General features: G+C 46.2%; 1 protein-coding gene across 8 annotated transcripts in view; it reads left to right on the top strand.

Annotated features, from left to right (window-relative positions):
• The window catches only part of HIRA (histone cell cycle regulator), a 101,603-nt gene that overhangs the window by 21,787 nt on the left and 57,804 nt on the right, over window positions 1-22,012 (top strand). For 4 of the 8 annotated variants that reach the window (XM_055374945.2, XM_019018360.4, XM_004063015.5 and 1 more), the window contains exons 3-10: window positions 1,529-1,639; window positions 2,848-2,938; window positions 4,243-4,337; window positions 12,040-12,135; window positions 13,180-13,340; window positions 15,623-15,790; window positions 17,918-18,031; window positions 21,564-21,634. In XM_055374945.2, the coding sequence (XP_055230920.1) occupies window positions 1,561-1,639; window positions 2,848-2,938; window positions 4,243-4,337; window positions 12,040-12,135; window positions 13,180-13,340; window positions 15,623-15,790; window positions 17,918-18,031; window positions 21,564-21,634 (875 nt within the window). In that variant the 5' untranslated portion in view covers window positions 1,529-1,560. The other 4 variants (XM_055374944.2, XM_063704926.1, XM_063704925.1 and 1 more) reach the window with 3 other exon arrangements.

The following is a 22,012-nucleotide window of genomic DNA, read 5'->3' as shown; positions in this document are numbered from 1 at the left end:
GATGTATATATAGTGACAATGTAGCATTCCACAGAGCGCAGCCCTCTGTCATCTTTACCCCAGAGCGGGGCCTCCCTCCAACCAGGCCTCCCCAGGCAGCACTTAGAGAGTGCCTTTGTGAGCTCTAGGTCCTCAGGCCAGGTGCTGCAGGGTGGGTTTCCAGCAGATGCTTCCACCCAGAATCCAGGAGCTGGAAGGGAGTGTAGGGAAGCTGTGGGCAGGGAAGCCTTTCTCTCCTTCCATGCTGTGGACTGCACCTGAGAGGAGGAGGTACAGCACATGAGAGAGAACACATGGACTTAGCTGAAGGAATCAGACGGTTCGCACCTGTACCCAGAAGACACACATTTTGCCACCTTGGTCCAGCAGAGATGTTTTGGAAATACTTTTACATATTGGCCAAGAGGCGGTTTCAAACATGCTTTATGGTAATTTTGGCATGTTCATTGGATTTGGCCCCATTATAATAGGAAATCAAGTGAGGGGCTAAACTTTGTTAGATATCAGTAATGGAAAGCTTAGAAATCATTACTAAGGCTGGGCACGGTGGCTCACGCCTGTGATTTCAGCACTTTGGGAGGCCAAGGCAGGCGAATCATCTGAGGTCAGGAGTTCGAATCAGCCTGGCCAACATGGTGAAACCCCGTCTCTACTAAAAATACAAAAATTAGCTGGGTGTCATGGTGTTCGCCTGTAATCCCAGCTAGTCGGGAGGCTGAGATAGGAGAATCGCTGGAACCTGCGAGGCGGAGGTTGCAGTGAGCCGAGATCGTGCCACTGCACTCCAGCCTGGGAGACAGAGCGAGACTCCATCTCAAGAAAAAAAAAGAAAGAAAAGAAATCATTACTAAAAGGCATGGGTATATTTTTTAGCCGAGCAATACATCAACTCATGACCACGGGAGCCCTAAATCCCCTCTTTTGGTTGGTCTCTCGTCTGTAGGTAACTGCAAAGGGTGAATAACAAGATAATGAGCCATTTTTCCTGTGTTCAGGGTACATTTGGGTCTCAAAACAGTCGGCTCTGGAACAGCCTAAATTCCAGGCAGCACCTGGAAGGGGAGGGAAACCCCACTAGGTTGTGCTTTTCTGTTTGCTTTTTAGGGTGTACACAGAACAGAAAAGGTCTTATGACATTGACTTTCCCTTCTCCTCATTTCACAGATGAGGAGTCAAGGAGTCGGAGTCTAGGTGCTAGGCAGGGATGAAGACCTTTTAGGGACCCCTGGTGGATCCGTGTTAGAGGCCAGATCAGAGCTCAGTTCCCTCCTGATTGCTAGTCTAAAGTTCTTTTTGTAAAGTCAGGTTGACTTCTGCTGACTGCTAAGTCTGCTCCGTTTGGTCCCCATGAGTACTTATCATCTTTTCTGTAACTTAAATTAGTAATTTAAATTCAGTCTCCTTAGATCTAGTTAATTATTGTTTATGGAAGCTAAGTGAGGACTTCTCCTAATTTAATTTGACATTAAATATTAATATCAAATTTCTACTCCTTGCACACTCAGCCATTTCTGCTCCTTCGTTCCAGGGCAGGATTCTGGGAAGGTTGTGATCTGGAATATGTCTCCAGTCCTCCAGGAGGATGACGAGAAGGATGAAAATATTCCCAAGATGCTTTGCCAGATGGACAATCACTTAGGTATTACAGAGTGGCCCTTTGCAGGCTTTGCGTGTTGGCAGAGTGCCCAAGGTTAGCACATGTGTTTGTAATTAGAAAGATAAGGCCCCGTGCGGCGGTAACTCCCCTCGGCCTGCTGTCTGAAGGCACAGATGTTGGCTGCACACCTGGGTGAGTTATTCAGCAGAAGACTCGGCCCGCCCACAGAACCATCTTTGGACAGTCTGCAGGTACCTCTGGTGATTTCCTGCTCATGAGTCGTTACTGCCTGATTCCATGGGGCTTTGGGGCCAGCGACCTGGACGCAGTAGGGTTCTGGGGAAGGGTGCGCAAGAGACAATTTGCCAAAACATCTCAGGTTGGCACTGTGTCACTCTGAGGCTCTCTGCCAGGACCCTTTTGGCCATCAGACAGTGTGATGGTTTCCTTTCCTGCTGTAGTGCCTTAGTTTCCCACCCGTGAGATGCTTAATGAACAGTCACTGGCCTTTGGACGTCAGCTCCTTCCTTTCCTCTGTGTGTTCTTGTCCTCTCAACATGCCTCTCAGTGTCTTCAGACCTGGAGCATGTTACTCACGGGCCATGTGGGGGCTACAACTTTGATAGCCATCTTTCAGGTCTTCCAAAGGCCAAGTTTTGAGTGCTCTTGGAGGCTCTGGCTCATCAGGGGCCTGGGGGAATTTCTGCTGATCTTAGCTTATAAGCGCAGAGTCAGTCAATCTGCAGTGCTGGCGAGTTTGGAAAATCTGAATGTGACAGGGCTGGCTCTGACAGATGAGATGAAGTCAGAGTTTTATACTGTAACAGACTGTTCATCTGAAAAATCTAGAAAAAGCATCTGACCCTTTTTAGCACATACTCTTTTTTTGAGAATAATCTCTACTGAGAAATATGTCTCATTAATAGATGACCCTTTTGAAATAATGAGATTTGGTTATCATTTTTTGATTTTCTTGGAAAGAAGCCTTCTATTGACTATGTCATTCAGCACTAACGATTCTCAGATAATGTATCTTTTTCCCCCTCCAGACTGTTCTGGTAATTTGTTTTTATAGCACAAGTAGGTTAGTGCTTAAACTGAATTGTTTTTCTGGGGCTCTCACCCAGTAGATGCCTTAAATAGATTAGATAGATTAGATTTTATAAACCCTTTACATCTTGCCAAACTCTACATAAAGCAAATGGGCATGACTACTGGATTTTCATCACCTTATTTTTTTTTCTTCCCAGCATGTGTGAACTGTGTGCGGTGGTCAAACAGTGGGATGTATTTAGCTTCTGGGGGAGATGACAAACTGATTATGGTGTGGAAGCGGGCTACGTAAGCATCATTTTCCTTTCTTCACATTTTATTTTTAGAAGCTGCTTTGCTGGTCTTTATCAAAGTCACCTTTCCCTACCCTGTCACTGAAGTTCCCATAGCCCTGACCTCATAAGTAGTAGAAAGTGCATGTAGGTCAGGAGCAGGTGGAGCCTGACCAGGAATTCAGGAGACCTGGTCAGCTGCCCCCTCACAGGACTGCAGGCTCTCACCTGAAAAGGAAAGTCTGATCTCTTCTAGTGCCGATGTGGGTGGGGCTTCGTTGCTTTTGTTTTTTCAAGTGAAATTTCACATGGAAGCCCAATATACAAAATGGTTAAAAGTCAGGGTGCTCTGGTTCTTGCCCAGGATCTGGGGCAGGGGATCCAGAGTCCAGCCTCTTTGCCATTACTTTATTCTCTGTTGGTCCCCACCTGGGGCAGCCTCTGCTCTACTCTCAAAAGGAGCTAACCATCACCTGGAAAACTGTTGCTCCCAGGTCTCTGGGCCAGTCAGTCTGGGGCGCCAGACCCTGCACCATTGCTCACCAAGAGTGGCCCTGTGGCTGTGGCTTCAAGAGCAGAGGCAGAGGCTGTCTCTTCAGCCTACTTGGCTATCTCAGCACACTCTCTTTCTGTGGATTTGTGATGAGCTCTACAAGAGCAAAAGGTGTTATCAGAGGCTCTGATCATCGGTGTGTCAGCACTGCCTCCACCAGGCCCCAGGTGACTGATGCTCCTCTGGCTCCTCTGGTGGGGCTAATACCTATAGATCGCATGGTTTCTCTGCCTCAGATGTCAAAGCCATTTGATTCATTGTGAGATGCTTAAAAATAAAATACTGTTGATTTTGCTTCTTTAAATAGCCAACATAAATAACATTTAGTATACAATTTAGAAAACTAAAAATACAAAAGAAAAAATATCCCTCATCACACCACCTAAAGAAAGCTACAGTTAATATTTTGACATTTTGGGGTGTGTGTCCTTCTAATCCATTTTCCATGCATAGATGCTATCCATGTCATGTGGTTTTTTTTCCTTTACATAAGTGATATCATATTGTATGTGATGTCCTGTGGCCTGCTTCTTTCACTTATTGTGAACGTTTTCCCATGCAAGATTTGTAATGGCTGTGTAGTATTTCATCAAGTGCATGGATCATAATTCACCTAACCAGCCCCTTTTATTCAGCAACCCAGTGCTTTCCAGTTCTTGTTTGTTTTTGCTTTGTTCTGTGTGCCCTGATAAGCTGGCTGCAGGGAGCATTTCTATGCAGTGCCCAGAGCACTCCATGAGTGCCTTTTTGGCCCCTTTCTCACACAGGTACATCGGCCCCAGCACCGTGTTCGGCTCCAGTGGTAAGCTTGCCAATGTGGAGCAGTGGCGGTGTGTCTCTATCCTCCGGAATCATTCAGGCGGTGAGTGGGACTGCCTGTTGGGGTGGGTGGGCCCCTGACACCTGGCTCAGATCAGCAGCACCGCCACGTCCCCTGTGGGACTGTTTGGTCCTTAAAGCAGCCCTATGTCTGGGCTGTCCCACCCCATCACAATCAGTCACACCCTGCCTGTCCCTTAAGATCTGTGCAGTCACCGGGTCCACTACCTGTCTCCAGCTGCATTCAGTCTCCCCACTCTTGCCCTCATGGGGTATATGTTTATATCTTTAATGTAGAACTTCCCACGTTCTGCTGTTTGTCCTGCTGAACAGAATCAGTACCTTCATCAGCGGATCACTAAGTCCGTAAGCACACTTTGTTTATTCCCCAGAAATCAGCTCACAGATGCCCATTGAAAAGTTTCTCAACTTGACCTTGAGTATGTTTGCAGTGTTTTAAATAAACTTGGTATGGAAAGAAGCACATTTTATGAATTTAGACTGAGGGGGAAGGTTGCCCATGCACTGTACACTCAGGTGTCAAGGATACCAGGTTGAGTGCAATTTAGACTTGACTTAGGAGTCTGAGTCCGTTTGGTCCAGGAATGGACCAAAGGGTTTTCCAGGCAGGGTGGTACAGCATAAGTGAGAAAGTCTTGGTGTGAATGGGGATTTGGAGGCATTTCACCATGGCTGGATCTTTATAGACAAGGCAGGGAGCAGCACAAAGTGAGGCTGGTCAGGTATGCCAGAGTCGGATCATGGAAAGCTTGTGCTCCCTGTTACTGAGGGAGTCCCTTGTCATGGAAGAGATAGGGAGCCATTAAAAGCTTTGAAGCACAACAGAGAGGTCGTTGTGACAGCTCAGTGAAGTGGAGGTTCTTCCAGTTGTTTAGATGGACACTGTCAGGGCCTGAGCTAGGCCTGTGATAATTGAGGTAGAGAAGAGGAGATTGATTTGGGAATACTTAGGATAGGGCACAGAGAGGTATGAGATAGATTCTTGGCTGGATGCCTAGATAGTCAGAGGTATCACCTCTGCTGAGACCCTAAGGACAACAGGCTTATGGGGACAGATACCAGTTCAGAATGGGGTTGCCCCTGGCTTGAGGGGTAGGGGAAGAAATGTCAAGAAACCTTCAAATTGAGCCTGGAGCTCTGGGCAAGGGCAGGGCAGGAGTGAGAGGTGTGGGAGGTGGCATCAGCTATAATCCATTGTTAGTGTATGCTTAGCAGATTCTCTGTAGACTGTTTAAAGGAGAACAAACCCATCTTGGTGGCGGCCATAGATTGAGTCCACATTTGTGAAAGCTGAAACGGTTAGTGTTGTGTTATTGTTTGATAATTAAATTGTGTAATTGGCCCTTACTTGTGTCACAGTACTAACAGTGAAGTCTTTGGACTTTTCTGGAACTTGGTGCACATGTCTATGAGGGTGCCCAAGTGTGGGGTAGGCCTCAAGTGAGGACTTTTACAAGGCCCTAACCAGAGCCTTGCATTCTCTTTCCTACCCACCGCCCAGTGGGGCTCCTTTACCAGACAAGTAGAGTTGACCACCTTCAGCTGGGGACCTGACACTCATTACTCACTGGTCCTGGTAGCAGGTGTAGGCAGAACCATTCAAGAAGAAAAATCAATGAAAAGCAGAAGTAAATGAATAAGAAATAACCGGATCTTTGAAAAGCAAAGTGTGAGAAATATATACTTGGTATATTTAATTAGGGGTTGGGAAGAAAAAACCTAGACAAAATTAGAGGTTAAAGATCTAGAAAAACATTTAACCCAGACAGAAAAAAATCATCAAACAGTACAATATAATGTTTGTACTATTAAGCTAAAGAACAAAATACTAAAAAATAATTTTCTAGAAAATAGGAACTTTCATAATTGATACCATAGGATTAGGAAAAACTGAACAGAATAGTAACCAATGAAGAAATGAAAGGCTGTCTTCAGAAATGCTTCTTGGTCCTAAATTACTTGTAGGTGCATTGTTTTGAGCTTTTAAGAAAAATTATACAGAACAATAGCAATATTTATAATTGAAAGGAAGATATAAGCCAGGGTTATTGTATCTGGAAAATACAAGAAAACCTAAGAAAAATAATGTAACAAAAGCATAGAATAATATGAATAAAGATAGAAAAATCAGAAACAATACTAGTAAATATAATAACACTTGAAAGCAGTTACTCATTTATTTATTTATTTACTTGAGACAGAGTCCTGCTCTGTTGCCCAGGCTGGACTGCAGTGTTACGATCTCAGCTCACTGCAACCTCCACCTGCCGGGTTCCAGCTGTTCTCCTGCCTCGGCCTCCTGAGTAGCTGGGACTACAGGCATGTGCCACCACACCCGGCCAATTTTTTTTGTATTTTTAGTAGAGACAGGGTTTCACTGTGTTAGCCAGGATGGTCTTGATCTCCTGACCTCGTGATCTGCCTGTCCTGGCCTCCCGAAGTGCTGGGATTACAGGCATGAGTCACCATGCCCGGCCAGAAAACAGTAATTTATTATGATTAAATGTGACTTGTAAGTGTAGTACAAGGGAATCTATTAATATAACTTTACATACTAGGAAGTTAGATAGGAAAAGCTACAGTCATCTTAGGTGTTTTAAAAGGAACATTAGACAATTCAACATCAGTTCCAATTAAAAATGCTTTTTTAAAAATGCCCATAGGAAGATATTTCTTTTTCTTTTTCTTTTTTTTTTTTTTTTTTTTTTGAGACTGTGTCTCACTACGTCACCCAGGCAAAATGCAGTGGTGCAATTACGGCTCACTGCAGCCTTGAACTCGTGGGCTCAGGTGATCCTCTTGCCTCAGCCTCCTGAGTAGCTAGGACTACAGATGTGCATCACCATACCTGGCTGATTTTTTTAATTTTTTGTAGAGATGGGGTTTCACTATGTTGCCCAGGCTGGTCTTGAACTCTTGGGCTCAAGCGATCCTCCCACCTGCATCTTCCAAAGTGCTGGGATTACAGGCATAAGCCACCACACCTGTCCTAAAGCTATTTCCTTAACATGGTAGAGTCCTTAGTCTTTTTCAAACCAGTGGCAAATATTACAGTTCACAGTTAAGCCTGGTTGTGGTTTATATCAAGAAAAGACAATGATGGGTGCTGTCATTTAATTTGTTGCTCTGGAATTTCTGCAACACAGTTAAATAGAAACTGGAAAATAAGGCAAAAAGGAAATGAAGGTGACATTATTTCGTATTAGGAAAAACCATAGGGGGATAAAGCTCTTGGAACAAATAAAGCACTGAAAAATACTTAGAACTAATAAAATGAGTCTTTATATTGGCCTCATAACAGAACAATTTTAAATTATTTGTCTTTTGCTACTAATAGCCAATTAGAATATCTAATGATAAAAAGAGAATTATACAGAGTGGGATCAAAAGTTATAAATATCCAGGAATAAGTAATCTTACCAAGAAATGAATTAGATTTCTAAGACTTAAATCACAAACATTTTAAGATACAAAATGACATTGAGAGATAGAAAATGGCTTCATAAATTGAAAGGCTAGATGAAATACATTTTTTCCCAAATTAATATTTACTTGTCCACATACCAAACATTTATTGAGTGCCTGCCATGTTCCAGGCACTGTTCTTCTCTCAAGGAGATTTGTTCTTGTAAAAAAGACAGACGAGTGATAGTATAGGAGATTTGAAGATGAGCCTAGAAGGCAGAGTCCTGTAAGGAGTTGGAAGATGAGTGCTGGGGGCCAGTGAGGAGATGACATTTGAGGGAAGACTGGACGGCAGTGAGGGGACAGCCAGTGCGAAGGCCTTGGAGCATGGACATGTGCTTACTGTGCCCAGTGAACCCCTGGGAGCTGGGGCAGGGGAGGAGGGTGCGGGAGGCAGCGTGCCTTCGAGACCGTGGCAGAGGCTCTTCTCTGAGCAAGAATATGAAGGCTCAGCAGGGATCTAGGCAGAGGAGTTAAGACCTGTGGCAGCAGTGTGGATTCTACCATGGGGGTCTCAGGGCTGCACTGGGAAGACTAGTAAAGGAGCTGCTCCGAAAAACAAGGGAGAGACAATGGTGGTTTGGAGTCATAACATGGAAGTGGTGAGAAGTGATCAGAGGCAGATTTCATGGTGCATTGAATATGGGATGTGAGATAAGCAGAGGAGTCAGGATGGCTTCCCGGACTATGGTCCAAACAGTGGAAAGGATGCAGTGGCTGTAACCTGAAGCAGGAAGTCTGCAGGTGGGACAGAAATGTTTGTTAAGGGAAGTGTTTTCGGAGTTTGGTTTTGGATATGTTAAGTTTGCCAGTGTAAATGAACATATTGTGTAGACATTTGGAAATATGAATCTTGGAAACATGAGGTTCTGGGTATGAGCAGAGTCCAAGGATGAGCCTAGGGACTGGAGAGCTGAAACCAGCAAAAGAAGCTAGAAGGAGAGGCCAGTTAAGACAGTGAAAAGAAGCGAGGCATGAGGATCACTTGAGGCCAGTAGCTCAACAGCCTGGGCATCATAGCGAGACCCTGTCTCAGCAACAACAACAAAACGGACAGTGAAGAGAGTATTTGAAGGAGAGGGGAACAGGCAGCGTATTGCTTATTGCTGAGGGGCAAAGTGAAGACCAAGGATAGACTGCTGGACTTGACAGCATGGAGGGTGCTGGGGGCCTAGGCAAGTGCAATATTCATGTGGTGTCATTGGGCCAAAGGTGTCATTGGAGAGTACTCAAAAAACACTGGGAGAGGAGCTGAGCTTTGTCAGGCGTGTGGGAAGATGGAGGAGAAGAAAAGGGGGAGTGGTGGTGGGCTCTCAGCTGGAGGAGAGAGGTAAGGACCAGGTGGTTGGCAAGTGGTGAGGGGACAGCAGCATCAGTAGATCAGAGTTCCTGGTGGCGTGAAAGTGCTGTTGGAGCTGAGGGTGAGCTAGGAGCACGGGGCTGATGGTTGGCCTGTGGGAAGGTTGGAATTGAGACAGATTGCAGTGATTTGTCATGGAAGGCCTCTGGACATGACCGTGGGGTGAAAGTAGTGGAAGCCAAGGTCATCAGAAGGGAAGGAGGAATTTAAGGAACCAAGAGCCTGGAGTGTTAGAAGAATCATCCTCTTGGAGTCACCAAGAATGATGGTGAGAACAGTGGCCAGAAATGTAAATCTACAAGTGAGGGGAGGGTCTCCTGTGTGTGTAGATGCACCATAAAAAGGAGGTGCTATATAGTCTGAAGACAGAAACTCCAAACTGGGAGTTTAGGAGGAAATTATATCATATATGTGGATTTACTCAGCAGTGATTCTAAAGGATCATATCTGGAAGGGTAAGAATGTTATGGATGAAAACATTCAAAGTTCCAGTGATAGAAACATCATGGGTTTGAGAGTAAACTCGTAACACTGAAAGAGGCTACAGTGTACCTAAGAAGTTGGTGTGTTGTGAAAGGAGGCATCGCTTATCAAAATGGATTCTTCCTCACGTGGAGCATAGTAACTGTTAAGCAGTTAGTGAGGAGAAATTAATTTCAATCCTCACCAAATACAGCACACACCAAACCAGATACTAAAGAGAGAAACATTCTAAATAACTACACAAGGAAAAAATATAATTGAATATTTACCAGACCTCTAGCAGAGAGAATATTTTTCAAGGTTAACAAGGCAATAGAAGAAATCACAAAGGAGAATAACAGACTTTACTCCATAAAACTCCTACAGTATAAAAAAGTGGAGAGGTGAAATTTGCAGTTAATAGCTGCATTATATGTGTCTGTGGAGATTGCTAAGAAAATCCCTTCTCCTTTCTGGGCTCCCACTTAACCACATATTCTCTGTTCTAGGATGTGGGCACTCCCCTGCTGTCCTGGCGTTTGCATGTGTGCCCCTCCAGGACTCTCAGTTACTAGAGAAAGTTGTTGTTTTCTTCATTTTTGTAGGCACTGCATTTATGTTGTTAGACCCACTGCCTGAAACACTTCCCAGTAAATGGTCACAATAAGTCAGCAAATCAGTCCAAAAAGACATTAGATAAGAGACAAACGCTTTCACTAATAATCTAATTAAAAATTTTAAATATAAAATTGTACTTAATAAATAAGTCAGAAGGGGAAAAAGTCATCATCCTCAATGCTAATAAGGGAGTTTTGAAGCAAACAGTCTGCATGTAGAAATGTAAAACCACAGGGATCTTGGAAAAGCAGTCTACAGTTTTATGAGAATCCAGACCTATGAGGATGCTCAGATATTCTGCCCAGGATTCCCACTCTGGGGTATGCGTCTCAGAGTAATAATCTGGAGTATGGAGAGTGACAAATACACACGGGCCCAAAAAACCAGAATCCAGTTAATCTTCAGTGTTAAATTAGGTCAATTAATAGTAGTGAATACTCTCAACCACATAGAATGCAGGGCAAAAAAGGAAAGAAGCTGTGAAGATCACATAGGCATTTAGAATACAAAATGTGAACCACAGCATGTGAGACAATTTGAAAAAAAAACAAACCTGTTAAGCTGTTACTATAGTTTTTTTTTAACTGGAAAAAATACAATAGATATTTGGAATATTTTGCTTAAACCTCTTGTACAAAGAAAGGACTTGATAGCTATTACCTTGCTGCTATGTTTGTTTCTTCAACTCACCAATCATTCTTCTGTATACCTAGCACTGCACCAGGCGCTGAGGTTAGAGAAATAACTAAGACTGCGCCCTTCACCCCTGATGGCAGGATAGGCAAGGTTGGCACCATCGTCACAGCGGACCCTCATCGATGCCTTGGTGTGTGCCTGGCATGGTGTTGCAGCAGTTTATCACATTTAATCCTTACAGTGACCCTATGAGGATAGGTTTTGGGGTTTTTTGTTTCATTGGTTTTTTTGTTTGTTTTTTGAGACAGGGTCTTAACTCTGTTGCCCAGCCTGGAGTGCAGTGGTGCAATCATGGTCACTGCAGCCTTAACCTCCCTGGGCTCAAGTGATCCTCCCACTTCAACTTCCTGTGTAGCTGGGGATACAGGCATGTGCTACCACGCCCAGCCAATTTTTTGTAGAGATAGGGTTTTGCCATGTTGCCTAGGCTGGTATTGTACCTCTGGGCTCAAGCGATCTGCCCACCTCAGCCTCCCAAAATGCTGAGATTACAGACGTGAGTCCCTGCACCTGGCCTAGATTTTGTTTTTTAATCTGCACTTGACAAATGATAAAATGGAGTCACAAAGAAGTGAATGTGAATAATTCTGTTTGGAGGCTCCATAGCGAAGGGGTACTCCTGTCAGGGTCTGGGAGATGAGACCCAGTCCATGAACCAGACGAGGGCCTCAAGATGACTTGTGTTCAGTTGTCAGCAGCCCTGGAGTTCTAACTGTGCCAGGCATTCTGCCATGTGCTTTACCCACTGTGTCTCATACTCAGAACGCTCTCGGAGGAAGGCCCTGTTATGATTGGCAAAGCAAGTCAGCAGGGCTGAGGAGCATGCTCCAGGCCACAGACCCACAAAGTAGCAGGCTCTCATGCATGGGTGTGGTGCCATATGGTGCCCAAGCTCTGAACCATGCCCTCAGTTGCTTCGTCTGTAAAAGGAGTGAGGCACTGGGGTCGGTTAGATGCTTTAAATTTATGACCAATTGAAAAATTCTGGGGGGAGTTTTTTCAGGTTGGTTAAAAAATACCAGAGTGGTTATGATGGTCCCAGGTCCCAGGGGCACTGGCCAAGCTAATAGACAAGGGCATTGCCAGGTAAGAGATCTCACCAGAACCCTCTGTCTTCTTTCAGATGTGATGGATGTAGCATGGTCTCCCCACGATGCCTGGCTAGCCTCATGCAGCGTGGATAACACTGTCGTCATCTGGAATGCTGTAAAGTTCCCAGGTCTGGGGCCTCCTCTGACTGATTAACAGCAAGCAGTACTGCCTGTCGGTTTCTGGAACAGGGGTTGGGCTGTCTCCTTAGTCTTGGTGGCAACAGATGTGTCACAGTGGCCTAGGATTTATGTGTCTTGTCAGTTTTTCTTTATCAGTTACATTTGTTTAAGCTTTAAAAAGAGATTCATGCTTAAGAAAAATGGTAACTGAGTGCTAGCATGGCATGCCACAAATCAGGAGGGTAATGGATGGGCAGCTGTTGTTGGGGACCCTGATGCTCCTAAACCTGCTGTGTGCACCCCCACCACTGGGCTCTGGGCTCAGCTCAGTCACCATCTCCTCTGTGAAACCCTTGAGCAGATATGGGCTAACACAAACCCAGTTTTGCAAAAGATTGATTTTTCTTATTCATTGTGTTTAAAGTCACAACAGATGGCATAACCTGGCACAGTGCTGCAGTTTATAACTAGTAAAATTCTTCTCATATTTCAGCTCTGTATTTGAAGTATGCTTTCCTTATGGATCCAGGTCATTTTAACTCTTTGAAAGCCACCAGCATGTGTGGAAACACTCAGTCTGGCTATGGAGAGGGAAGCTTTAGAGACTGGAGTAGCATTTGGATTACAGATCTATATGGGGTACCGTCGTACACACCTTTGTCTTCAGCCATAACTTACAAAAGACTCAGCCACAGTCAGGCCCTTTGAGCTAGTAGGCCTCCTCCTTATCAGGGAGCTACCAGGGAGGCTAACGTCAGAAGTGCTGGTGTCACAGCCCAGGAAGGGCAGCCATAGGCAGGGCCGCTAGATACAGATAAGACCTGGATCAGAACTAGCCCCTTGGTGCCTGCCTCCTTGATGCTGTCATTTCTTCAATTGGCTTTTGCCTTGGTGGAGATCAAATGAGGAGGCCCTTCTGCTTCTGCCTGGTGTGGGGGCTGGCCATGGCAGACTGCTGAGTCCCCTCTCTTGCATATCCATCCCATGGCCCATGGATTGCAGGTCATGTTTCCCCCAGACAACACCTCTCCACATTCCTTTTTTCTTCACAGAAATTCTAGCTACTCTGAGAGGTCATTCTGGCTTGGTCAAAGGGTTGACATGGGACCCTGTTGGTAAATACATAGCTTCTCAAGCTGATGACCGCAGCCTAAAGGTGTGGAGGACGCTGGACTGGCAGTTGGAGACCAGCATCACCAAGCCTTTTGATGAGGTAAGTGGGGAAGCTCAGGGAGCTGAGCCCCAGCAGCTGCCCCAGCCCCTTCCTGACTTCTGTGTACAGAGAGGGAGCTGGCCATGGGCCAGGCCACCTGGGGAATGCACAGAGTCCGGGGGCCTGAGCGGATTCACCAAGGCTCTCTGGGGTGGGACTCTGGCCCTAAGAGTCAGATAATACAGAATCCTTCATTTCTGAGACGCTGTTTAATTTCCAACTTTGAAATGAAAGGGATTTATAGTTTTGCTGTTTTTTGTTTTGTTTTGGCGACAGAGTTTCGCTCTTGTTGCCCAGGCTAGAGTGCAGTGGCACGATCTCAGCTCACTGCAACCTCCGCCTCCCGGGTTCAAGCGATTCTCCTGCCTCGGCCTCCTGAGTAGCTGGGATTACAGGTGCCCACCACCACACCTAGCTAATTTTTGTATTTTTAACAGAGATGCGGTTTCGCCATGTTGGCCAGGCTGGTCTCGAACTCCTGACCTCAGGTGATCTACCCGCTTCAGCTTCCCAAAGTGCTGGGATTACAAGCATGAGTCACCGCGCCTGGCCCGGATTTATAGGTTTAAAGTTGAAGTGAACCTTAGAGATGTCTCCACATCATTCTGTCACCCAGCTCACTCCCACAGACGTGGATAAAACTGCTTCTTGTAGTGTGAAGTTTACTCTGAACCTCCCGCAGAGCAGCTTGTTGGGGGCCAGGGCAGGATGGAGGAGACTCTTGTGCCATCCTCAGCTGTGCTGTGCTTGTTGATATGCACCCTGCAGTTCAGGGGCCTTTTTTCCTGGCTGGAGTTAGCAGTACAGTTTGCACATGTTGGGAGATCAGACTGCAGTAGCTTCTCTGGTATTTTAATCTCTCTTCCTTTATTTGAGTTCTGATTTCAAATGGAATGAGAGCTCAAGATCACCATTGTTCATTAGACATTTATTAAGTGTCTACTGTATAGAAGGCAATAACTGGGCACAGGGAAATAAAAGTGGATTGAGATGGAGTCTCTCCTCTTGAAGCTTAAAGCCCCATAGGAAAGACAGGCATTCCCATTAGTTGCATGATGATGGAGTTGTCCAGAGTGCAGAAACAGCCCAGGAGAGGTGAGTGCATCAGGAAAGACTTCACGAGCGAGGGACACATGAGGGAAGGTTTGCAGGAAGAGCACGCATTTGCCCACTGGTCAGGATGGCTGCAAAAGTAAAGTGATAGTCATATGTTCAGTTCTTCCCACACAACACCAGCTCCTGGGCTAGGTATATGAGTACTGGTTTTTACCTTACTTAGTCTTGCCCTAAGGAGCTTTTGCTCCTTCTGGAGTTCCTCAGGGCTCTGACTGCCAGGCAGTGGGGTCCCATGAGGTGGACTCCTAGGGACGGCTTTAGGAGTGTCTTGAGTACCAGCAGGAGGTGGTAGTACTCTTCAGCCTCTACTGGGTGGGCCCATCCTTCCAGGTAGGGGGTGGTTCTATGGCCTAGGCTGAGAGCTGAGGTGGGTGATTTCACTATACTCAGGCTCTGGTTTGTCATGTCCTGCTCTAGAGCTGTGAGGTCATGATCTTAACCCTAAGTCTTTAGAGCTGCCCTGGGCCCACCTTGAGCTTCAAGGAGCTGGCTCTGGACCCATGTCATCTCTTTTTGCAGGAGGGATAATGTGGAGGGATGCTCTGCCTCAGCCCCCAGTCCAGATTGGGGGAGCAGTGCCTTTCTACTGTTCCTTTTATAGTTTATAAGGACGTTACAAACCTCTTCTCCCTTGCGGGTGTCCTCACCACCCTTTGGGTGAGGCAACAGGCTCTAGAGAGTAGGTGGTGCCTCACAGTCATCAGCTACATTACAGACACAGGCTTCTGCCAGCCTCCTGGGTTAAAAAGGGCTTTTTCTCCACCAGAGTATATCTTGAGGATGCTGTGCAGATGCCATGCTGTGGGTTAACAGGTGCTACACAGAAGAATTGAGTCAGTGGCCAGAGAGATTTGGCCCATGCAGAGGCTATGGTTCAAACAGGTAGCCTTCCTGCAGATCTCCTCAGGGCATACACTTCTGTACTATATTTCTTTGTTCAGCTCCTCTGGGGGAGTGTAGGATGCTGCAGTTTCCAAATTCGTTTCACAGAGCCCTTTTTGGTTGGGCCATCTGGTGAGACAGAAGCTGTCAGTGTAGCCAGAAGCTTGGGGTGCATGCTCCACCATCACACATTTATAAATTGAAGTTTAACTTTATCCTTGAGGCCAGAGTTTTGGTCACAAAGGTGGCCTTGAGCTCCTTTCAAGTGCAGATGCTTCTTTCAGTGTGGAGGAACGACCCATGTGTTGCGGCTCAGCTGGTCACCTGATGGGCATTACCTGGTGTCTGCCCATGCCATGAACAACTCAGGCCCCACTGCCCAGATCATCGAACGGGAGGGATGGAAGACCAACATGGACTTTGTTGGGCACCGGAAAGCTGTGACTGTCGTGGTGAGTGCCCACGGAACTAAAGGGAGATGGGCTCCAAGATTCAGCAAATATTAATTCTTGGTTTATTTTGAATAGTTATACTTAAATATTTAAATGCTAATTTTACAAAATAGAGTATGTACTTGGTTGATTTATTGGCAAACTTTGCATGTGAACATCACCAAAATCAGTCTTGGGTTAGGAACATCATAGCTCCACATCAGCCTTTTACACACTCAGGTATGCTTGGGGTGCCCAAGCACGGTGCCACCCTCACCTGGCTCCAGTGAATACAGGTACAATTCTGGTATACCCACCAAGCACTGTGCTTGTCCCCACACCTGGCAGCATCAACCACAGGTGCAAGGCCATGCCATGGATCACTGAGTTGGGAGCTGCTGCCAGATCTTGCTGCGGCAGGTGAAGAGCTCAGAGGCGTGAACTGCTGTCAGTCCTTAGGCATGAGAGTTGTCTGGCCACTCGTCTTATGCTTCTCCATGACTTTAATTAAATAGTGTCCTGACAGAGCCCAAGGCAAGCTGTTAAGTAGTTGTGAATAATCTGTGAGAACCAGGATTTTCTCAACACTGGGCAGCCAAATAAAATAAACAGATTGGTGGGCTAAGGTTGATAAAAGTGAAGGATCATCCAAGACCCTGATGAAAATGGACTCACTTTTGCCCGTGTTTAAATAGATAATAAGCATCGGCCGGACACGGTGGCTCATGCCTGTAATCCCAGCACTTTGGGAGGCTGTGGTGGGCGGATCATGAGGTCAGGAGTTCGAGACCAGCCTGACCAACATGATGAAACCCCATCTCTACTGAAAATACAAAAATTAGCTGGGCATGGTGTCATGTGCCTGTAATCCCAGCCACTCAGGAGGCCGAGGCAAGAGAATCACTTGAACCCGGGAGGCGGAGGTTGCAGTGAGCTGAGATTGCGCCACCGTACTCCAGCCTGGGCGACAGAGCAAGACTCCATCTCAAAAAAAAAAATAAAAAAAGATAATAAGTATCATATATTGTACCTTAAAACACAAATTTTGTATGAATACAATATTACTTATTAAATTTTTTTGTTTTGGAGTCCATGTAGGGTTTTGTTTGAACCAGAGCTTTGTTGCTAAAGTCTTTGGAAATCAGTGCTTCATGGTTAGTGCTCTACGTGATTCTCCCATGCAGTCCTCACAACCACTTTATTAGCAGCTCTGGGAGATCACGACGCCTGCCTATGGCTCACAGAGCTCCCAAGGCCCTGCAGCCTCATTGGTGTTAGAGACAGTAAGCCCAGGGACACGCCTCTGAGTTCCATCTTCTCCAGTCTCTGTGCACCCCGGCCATTCCTGCCTGCCCTCTGGAATTAAAACATCTCTAGGCTACCTGACACCAGGCTTTCAGGAACCCTCCTTCCTCTGCCCTCAGTTGTCCTAGGTTGGGGATTCCCAGAGCGCCCACCCCTTTAAATCCAGGAAGGTGTCTGGGAGCTCAGTGACTGCTTTCATCCTTTCCAGAAACAAAGACAAGTTACTCTCGGGGTAGTTCCAAGGACTAAGCAGCCAACCAAGCACCTTTGTGTGATATTGCCATGGTCACTGGCCCAGGGAGACCACAAATGACTCTCTGACTGAGGAGATCTCTGCTAGACGGTTATGACTGAACAACAAATGCAGTGAGGCAAGAAGGAATTCAGAGATTCACACCCCTCCTGCCCATCCCCTTGGCCTCCCTTAGGAGATAGGGAGTGAGTAGGTCTTTGTTTCTGAAGCCCCCTTGCAGGCTCAGCTTTTCTGCAGGTCCTAGGGCTGGCCCTGCCAGGCCAGAGGGAATTCAGAAGGCTAGTTTCAGTAGCTACGCATCCCCTCTGCTTGGCAAGCTCCAGAAATGGAGAGTTTGGTAGCTCTAGTTTCAAATCTGCATTTCCCAGCTTACTCATTTGGTGCCTCCGCACATACTTTCTGACCTCCCTAAGCTTCCTTTCCATCATCAGCCTGATGCCTCATAGGTGGTCAGGAAGATGAAATGCATGCTGAGTGCCTGGGCTCAGAGAATGTCTGTGGGAGACTCCCTTCAGTGGGCTGGGACTTGGGCACAGGGGACATGCCTGATGCTTGATTAATTATTTTTAACATCTGTTATTTGGCTTTAGAAATTCAACCCAAAAATCTTCAAAAAGAAGCAGAAGAATGGGAGTTCTGCGAAGCCCAGCTGCCCGTACTGCTGCTGTGCTGTTGGCAGCAAGGACCGCTCGCTTTCTGTCTGGGTGAGCCTGCTATCCTGAGCTTTTGTTGCAGGACGGGAGGTGTAGGTTGGTAAAGTAGCAAGTGGAGGAAAGAGACCTGCTTTGGGTGATGCTGAGAGTGTATTTCTACTCTGCACCTGGGGTCAGCCCCTCCTTGGAAGTTCACAGGCTCTCCTACTCTCCCAGAAGGAAGTGCTGAAGACTGGGTCTGTGCCCAGCCAGGAGAGGCCACCTTGACCCCCAGCTAGACCAGCTCTTGTGTCCAGACTCAGGCAGCACCCTCAGTGGTCAATGCCATGAGCAGCATGTTGGGCTTGCTTCCTATTAGAAAAATCTTTATATGGCTGGGCGCGGTGGCTCAAGCCTGTAATCCTAGCACTTTAGGAGGCCGAGGCAGGCGGATCACAAGGTCAGGAGATCGAGACCATCCTGGCTAACACAGTGAAACCCCGTCTCTACTAAAAATACAAAAAATTAGCTGGGCGTGGTAGTGGGCACCTGTAGTCCCAGCTACTCGGGAGGCTGAGGCGGGAGAATGGCGTGAACCTGGGAGGCAGAGCTTGCAGTGAGCTGAGACCGCGCCACTGCACTCCAGCCTGGGCAACAGAGCGAGACTCCGTCTCAAAAAAAAAAAAAGAAAAAGAAAAATCTTTATATAAAGTGTATTCACCTGAAAGGTACAGCTTGGTGAGTTGTCATACATGTTTACACACCAGTGTCATCACTGCCTAGAGCACTCCTTTTTGTCCCTTTGTCCCTCCCCAGTCAAGACCTCCTTCACCACCAAAGCAACCACTCCAATGGCCTCTGTTACACTGATGAGTTTTGCCTGCTCTTGAACTTCTTATAAATGCAATTGTGTGGTACTTGCTTCTTTGTGTCTTCATTTCTTTTGCTTGGCACAGTGTTTTTGAGATTCGTGTATGTTGCTGCACTTAACGGTATTTTATTCCTTATAATTTCGGTGTAGCGTTCCACTGTATGACTATACCACAATTTGTTTATACAGTCTCCTGTTGATGGACATTAAGATTGTTCCAGTTTTGAGATATTATGACTAAAGCTGATATGAACATTCTTGTATAAGTCTTTATGTGGACGTACGTTTTCATTTATGAGTACATACCTATGAGTAGAGTTCTAAAATTAAAAAAAAAACAAAAAAATAGTACCAAGTGTCAGCAAGGACATGATAAGCTGGAACTGATACATTGCTGACACGTGTTGCTGACAGGTGTTTACACTGGCATGAGCACTTGGGAAAACTGTCTGGCAGTTTCTACCACAGCTAAGCATATGACCTAGAGCACTTCCACTCCTAGGCATACAACCAAGACAGATAAGTGCTTATGTCCACAGAAAAAGACACACAGAAAGCTGACGCCTCCATTAATTAGTCCATTTCACCCCTGGGTGATGCTGTGATGGGTAAGGTTGTGAGCCTAGTACTCCTCACTCACTGGATCCCCTGAGATGAGGCGATGTCTTCAGCTTTTTTTTTTTTTTTTTTTTGAGACGGAGTCTCCCTCTATTGCCCAGCAGGCTGGAGTGCAGTGGTGCAGTCTTGGCTTCTTGGGTCACTGCAACCTCCGCCTCCTGGGTTCAAGTGAGATTCTCCTGCCTCAGCCTCCTGAATAGCTGGGATTACAGGCCACCACACCCGGTTAATTTTTTTGTAATTTTAGTAAAGATGGGGTTTCACCATGTTGTCCAGGCTGGTCACAAACTCCTGACCTCAGGTGATCCGCCTGCCTTGGCCTCCCAAAGTACTGGGATTACAGGTGTGAGCCACCACACCCAGCCCGATGTGTCTTCAGTTTCATTGTTCCCCTCACCTTCCTAACTCAGTGCCCTCTACAGAGCAGGTTCTCAGCAGATATACTCAATGGTAGTTGGCGAGTGAGAACCCAAGGGTAAGAACTGTGGCGATTTCTAAGTGAGGGCTCCTGAAGGGTTAAGTTTCTCACTGCCAGGGGCTGGTGTGCTGTGACCTGACTGTGTGGTAAGAGACACCTCCGCATGCAGTGCAGGGAGCAGTCTTGGTGCTGAGCATCAAGGTGCCAATATATTTAAAGTTTGATAAAGCAAAGTGCACACACATTAATTTTTTTTTTTTCATTTTGTAAAAAAGTGTCCCTATAAGCAGAGCAAGTTGGAAGTTCTGGGTTTGAAGGTTATCCTCTGGCTGCATTTATTAGTTTGGTATAGAGAAATATATTACTGTGTGCGTTGTGATTTTTTTTTTTTTTTAGGCCAAGTATTCACTTAACACCCATTCTGGAACCTGAACCACAGTACCACAGATTGCCGTTCAGGGGACCTTCCCTGTTTCCTCCCAGCCAGAGGCCCTGTTTGTGGTGCTGCAACCAAAACATCACTGACTATGATGCCCATATTTCTTAGAATGCTCAGGTTAGGCAGTCACACGGCCTGTAGATTTCTGAGGGGTCTGTAGGCACATTTATGAGAGGAGGGACAAGGCAGCTTTTTCTAGAAGTGGAATTAAGGTGGAGGCAAGATTCTTAATGTGGGTTCCAGATAGTTCAGACTTCAGCCCCCTGTCCACCACTAGGGTAGACACAGCTTCTCCTTCCCCACATAGCAGTCTCAGGCTGCACTGGGACGCTCAGCCCCACAGCCTCCCAGAAGCTGCAGCAGCACCTATGGGAGCCCACCATCCCGTGAGGAAGTGTGTTTCTTCCCAGCCCATCGTCCTGCAGTTCAGGGCCAGCCAGCAGGGTAGCCAGGCACTTGTGCACAAGAGGAAGGGCCTACCATAGTTGTGGGAACGTGGAGTCAGAGTGTATGCCAGCAATTGAGTGACTCGATAGAGAATATGCACAGTGCATGCTATGCAGTCATCCAGAAGAGACTTTTACAGGATATTTAATGACATACTTATTGTGTGTTAAATGAAAAAACAGACACAACTATGAAGAATAAAATAAATTCTTACTTTGAAGAATAAAATAAATATTTGCACAAAATAGAAGATAATAATTCATCAAAGTATTAATAGTCGGTAACTGGGCCCAGATTAAGGGCCCAGGTGTGTATTTCTGTACTACCTACACATAGGGTAGAATGAGCCTTGGATAAATGTGTACCAGAGTCCCTTGGGCCCAGGGAAGATGTGTTGTGTTCTCTCTCAGGGTGCCTCATCCCCTGTCTAGGCTTTGGCATCGTGTCTCCTGCTCCATAGACCCTCTCAGAGGTCCACCCTGGGACTGTCCCTCTGCTCCGACCATAGCCCTTCAGAAACCCACTCCCACTCTGCCTTCTCTGTTGCTATTTATCTGTGTATAAAGCTATTTCCCCTGTCAGACCACAGCAAGCCCTGGAGGCAGGGTCCACTCTAGGTAGCATGCACATTTTTGGCAGGCTTTGGTTCCCACAGTTTGGGATCTCTGCAGCTGCAGTTTGAATAGAGTTGAAGATGCCTTAAATATCAGCAGCCACTTTGACCCAGGCTTCTAGGTTGGTTATGTTAACTGAGCTGAATACAGAAGGAGATTTCAGTAATTTCATTAACCTTGACTGTCTTTCCTTCCAGCTCACCTGTCTGAAACGGCCGCTGGTGGTCATCCATGAACTGTTTGACAAATCCATCATGGATATTTCCTGGTAAGGTGGATTCTACTTACAGGAATAGGTTAAGAAAGGAGAAGCCACACATTGGAACATGAGGCCTTCTGGGTGTGACTAGGGTCAGGTGGCCAGTGGCCCCTCCCCAGGTGTCATAGTAGCGCAGACCAAGAGTGCTATTTGCACGCGATTTGGGAACTGGCAGCGGTGTACCTGCTGCTGCGAGAATGTCCTGCCTGTGTAGAATTTGCCACTGGAAAATGCCTTTTCAGGATTTGTCTAAGACGAGGAGAATGACGTGATCCTAGTATGTTCCACTTTACTCCGTCAGTGCATGAACCAAAGTCAGAAGCACACTTTCTGCTTCTCAGTGACCTGATTTATATGTATACTTTGTCAAGTTTTTTTTATTTTAAT

The sequence above is a fragment of the Gorilla gorilla genome, chromosome 23 (genome assembly GCF_029281585.2).
Source record: "Gorilla gorilla gorilla isolate KB3781 chromosome 23, NHGRI_mGorGor1-v2.1_pri, whole genome shotgun sequence".
NCBI classification, from domain to species: Eukaryota; Metazoa; Chordata; class Mammalia; order Primates; family Hominidae; genus Gorilla; species Gorilla gorilla.
This window is presented reverse-complemented; position numbering and strand designations above follow the sequence as displayed.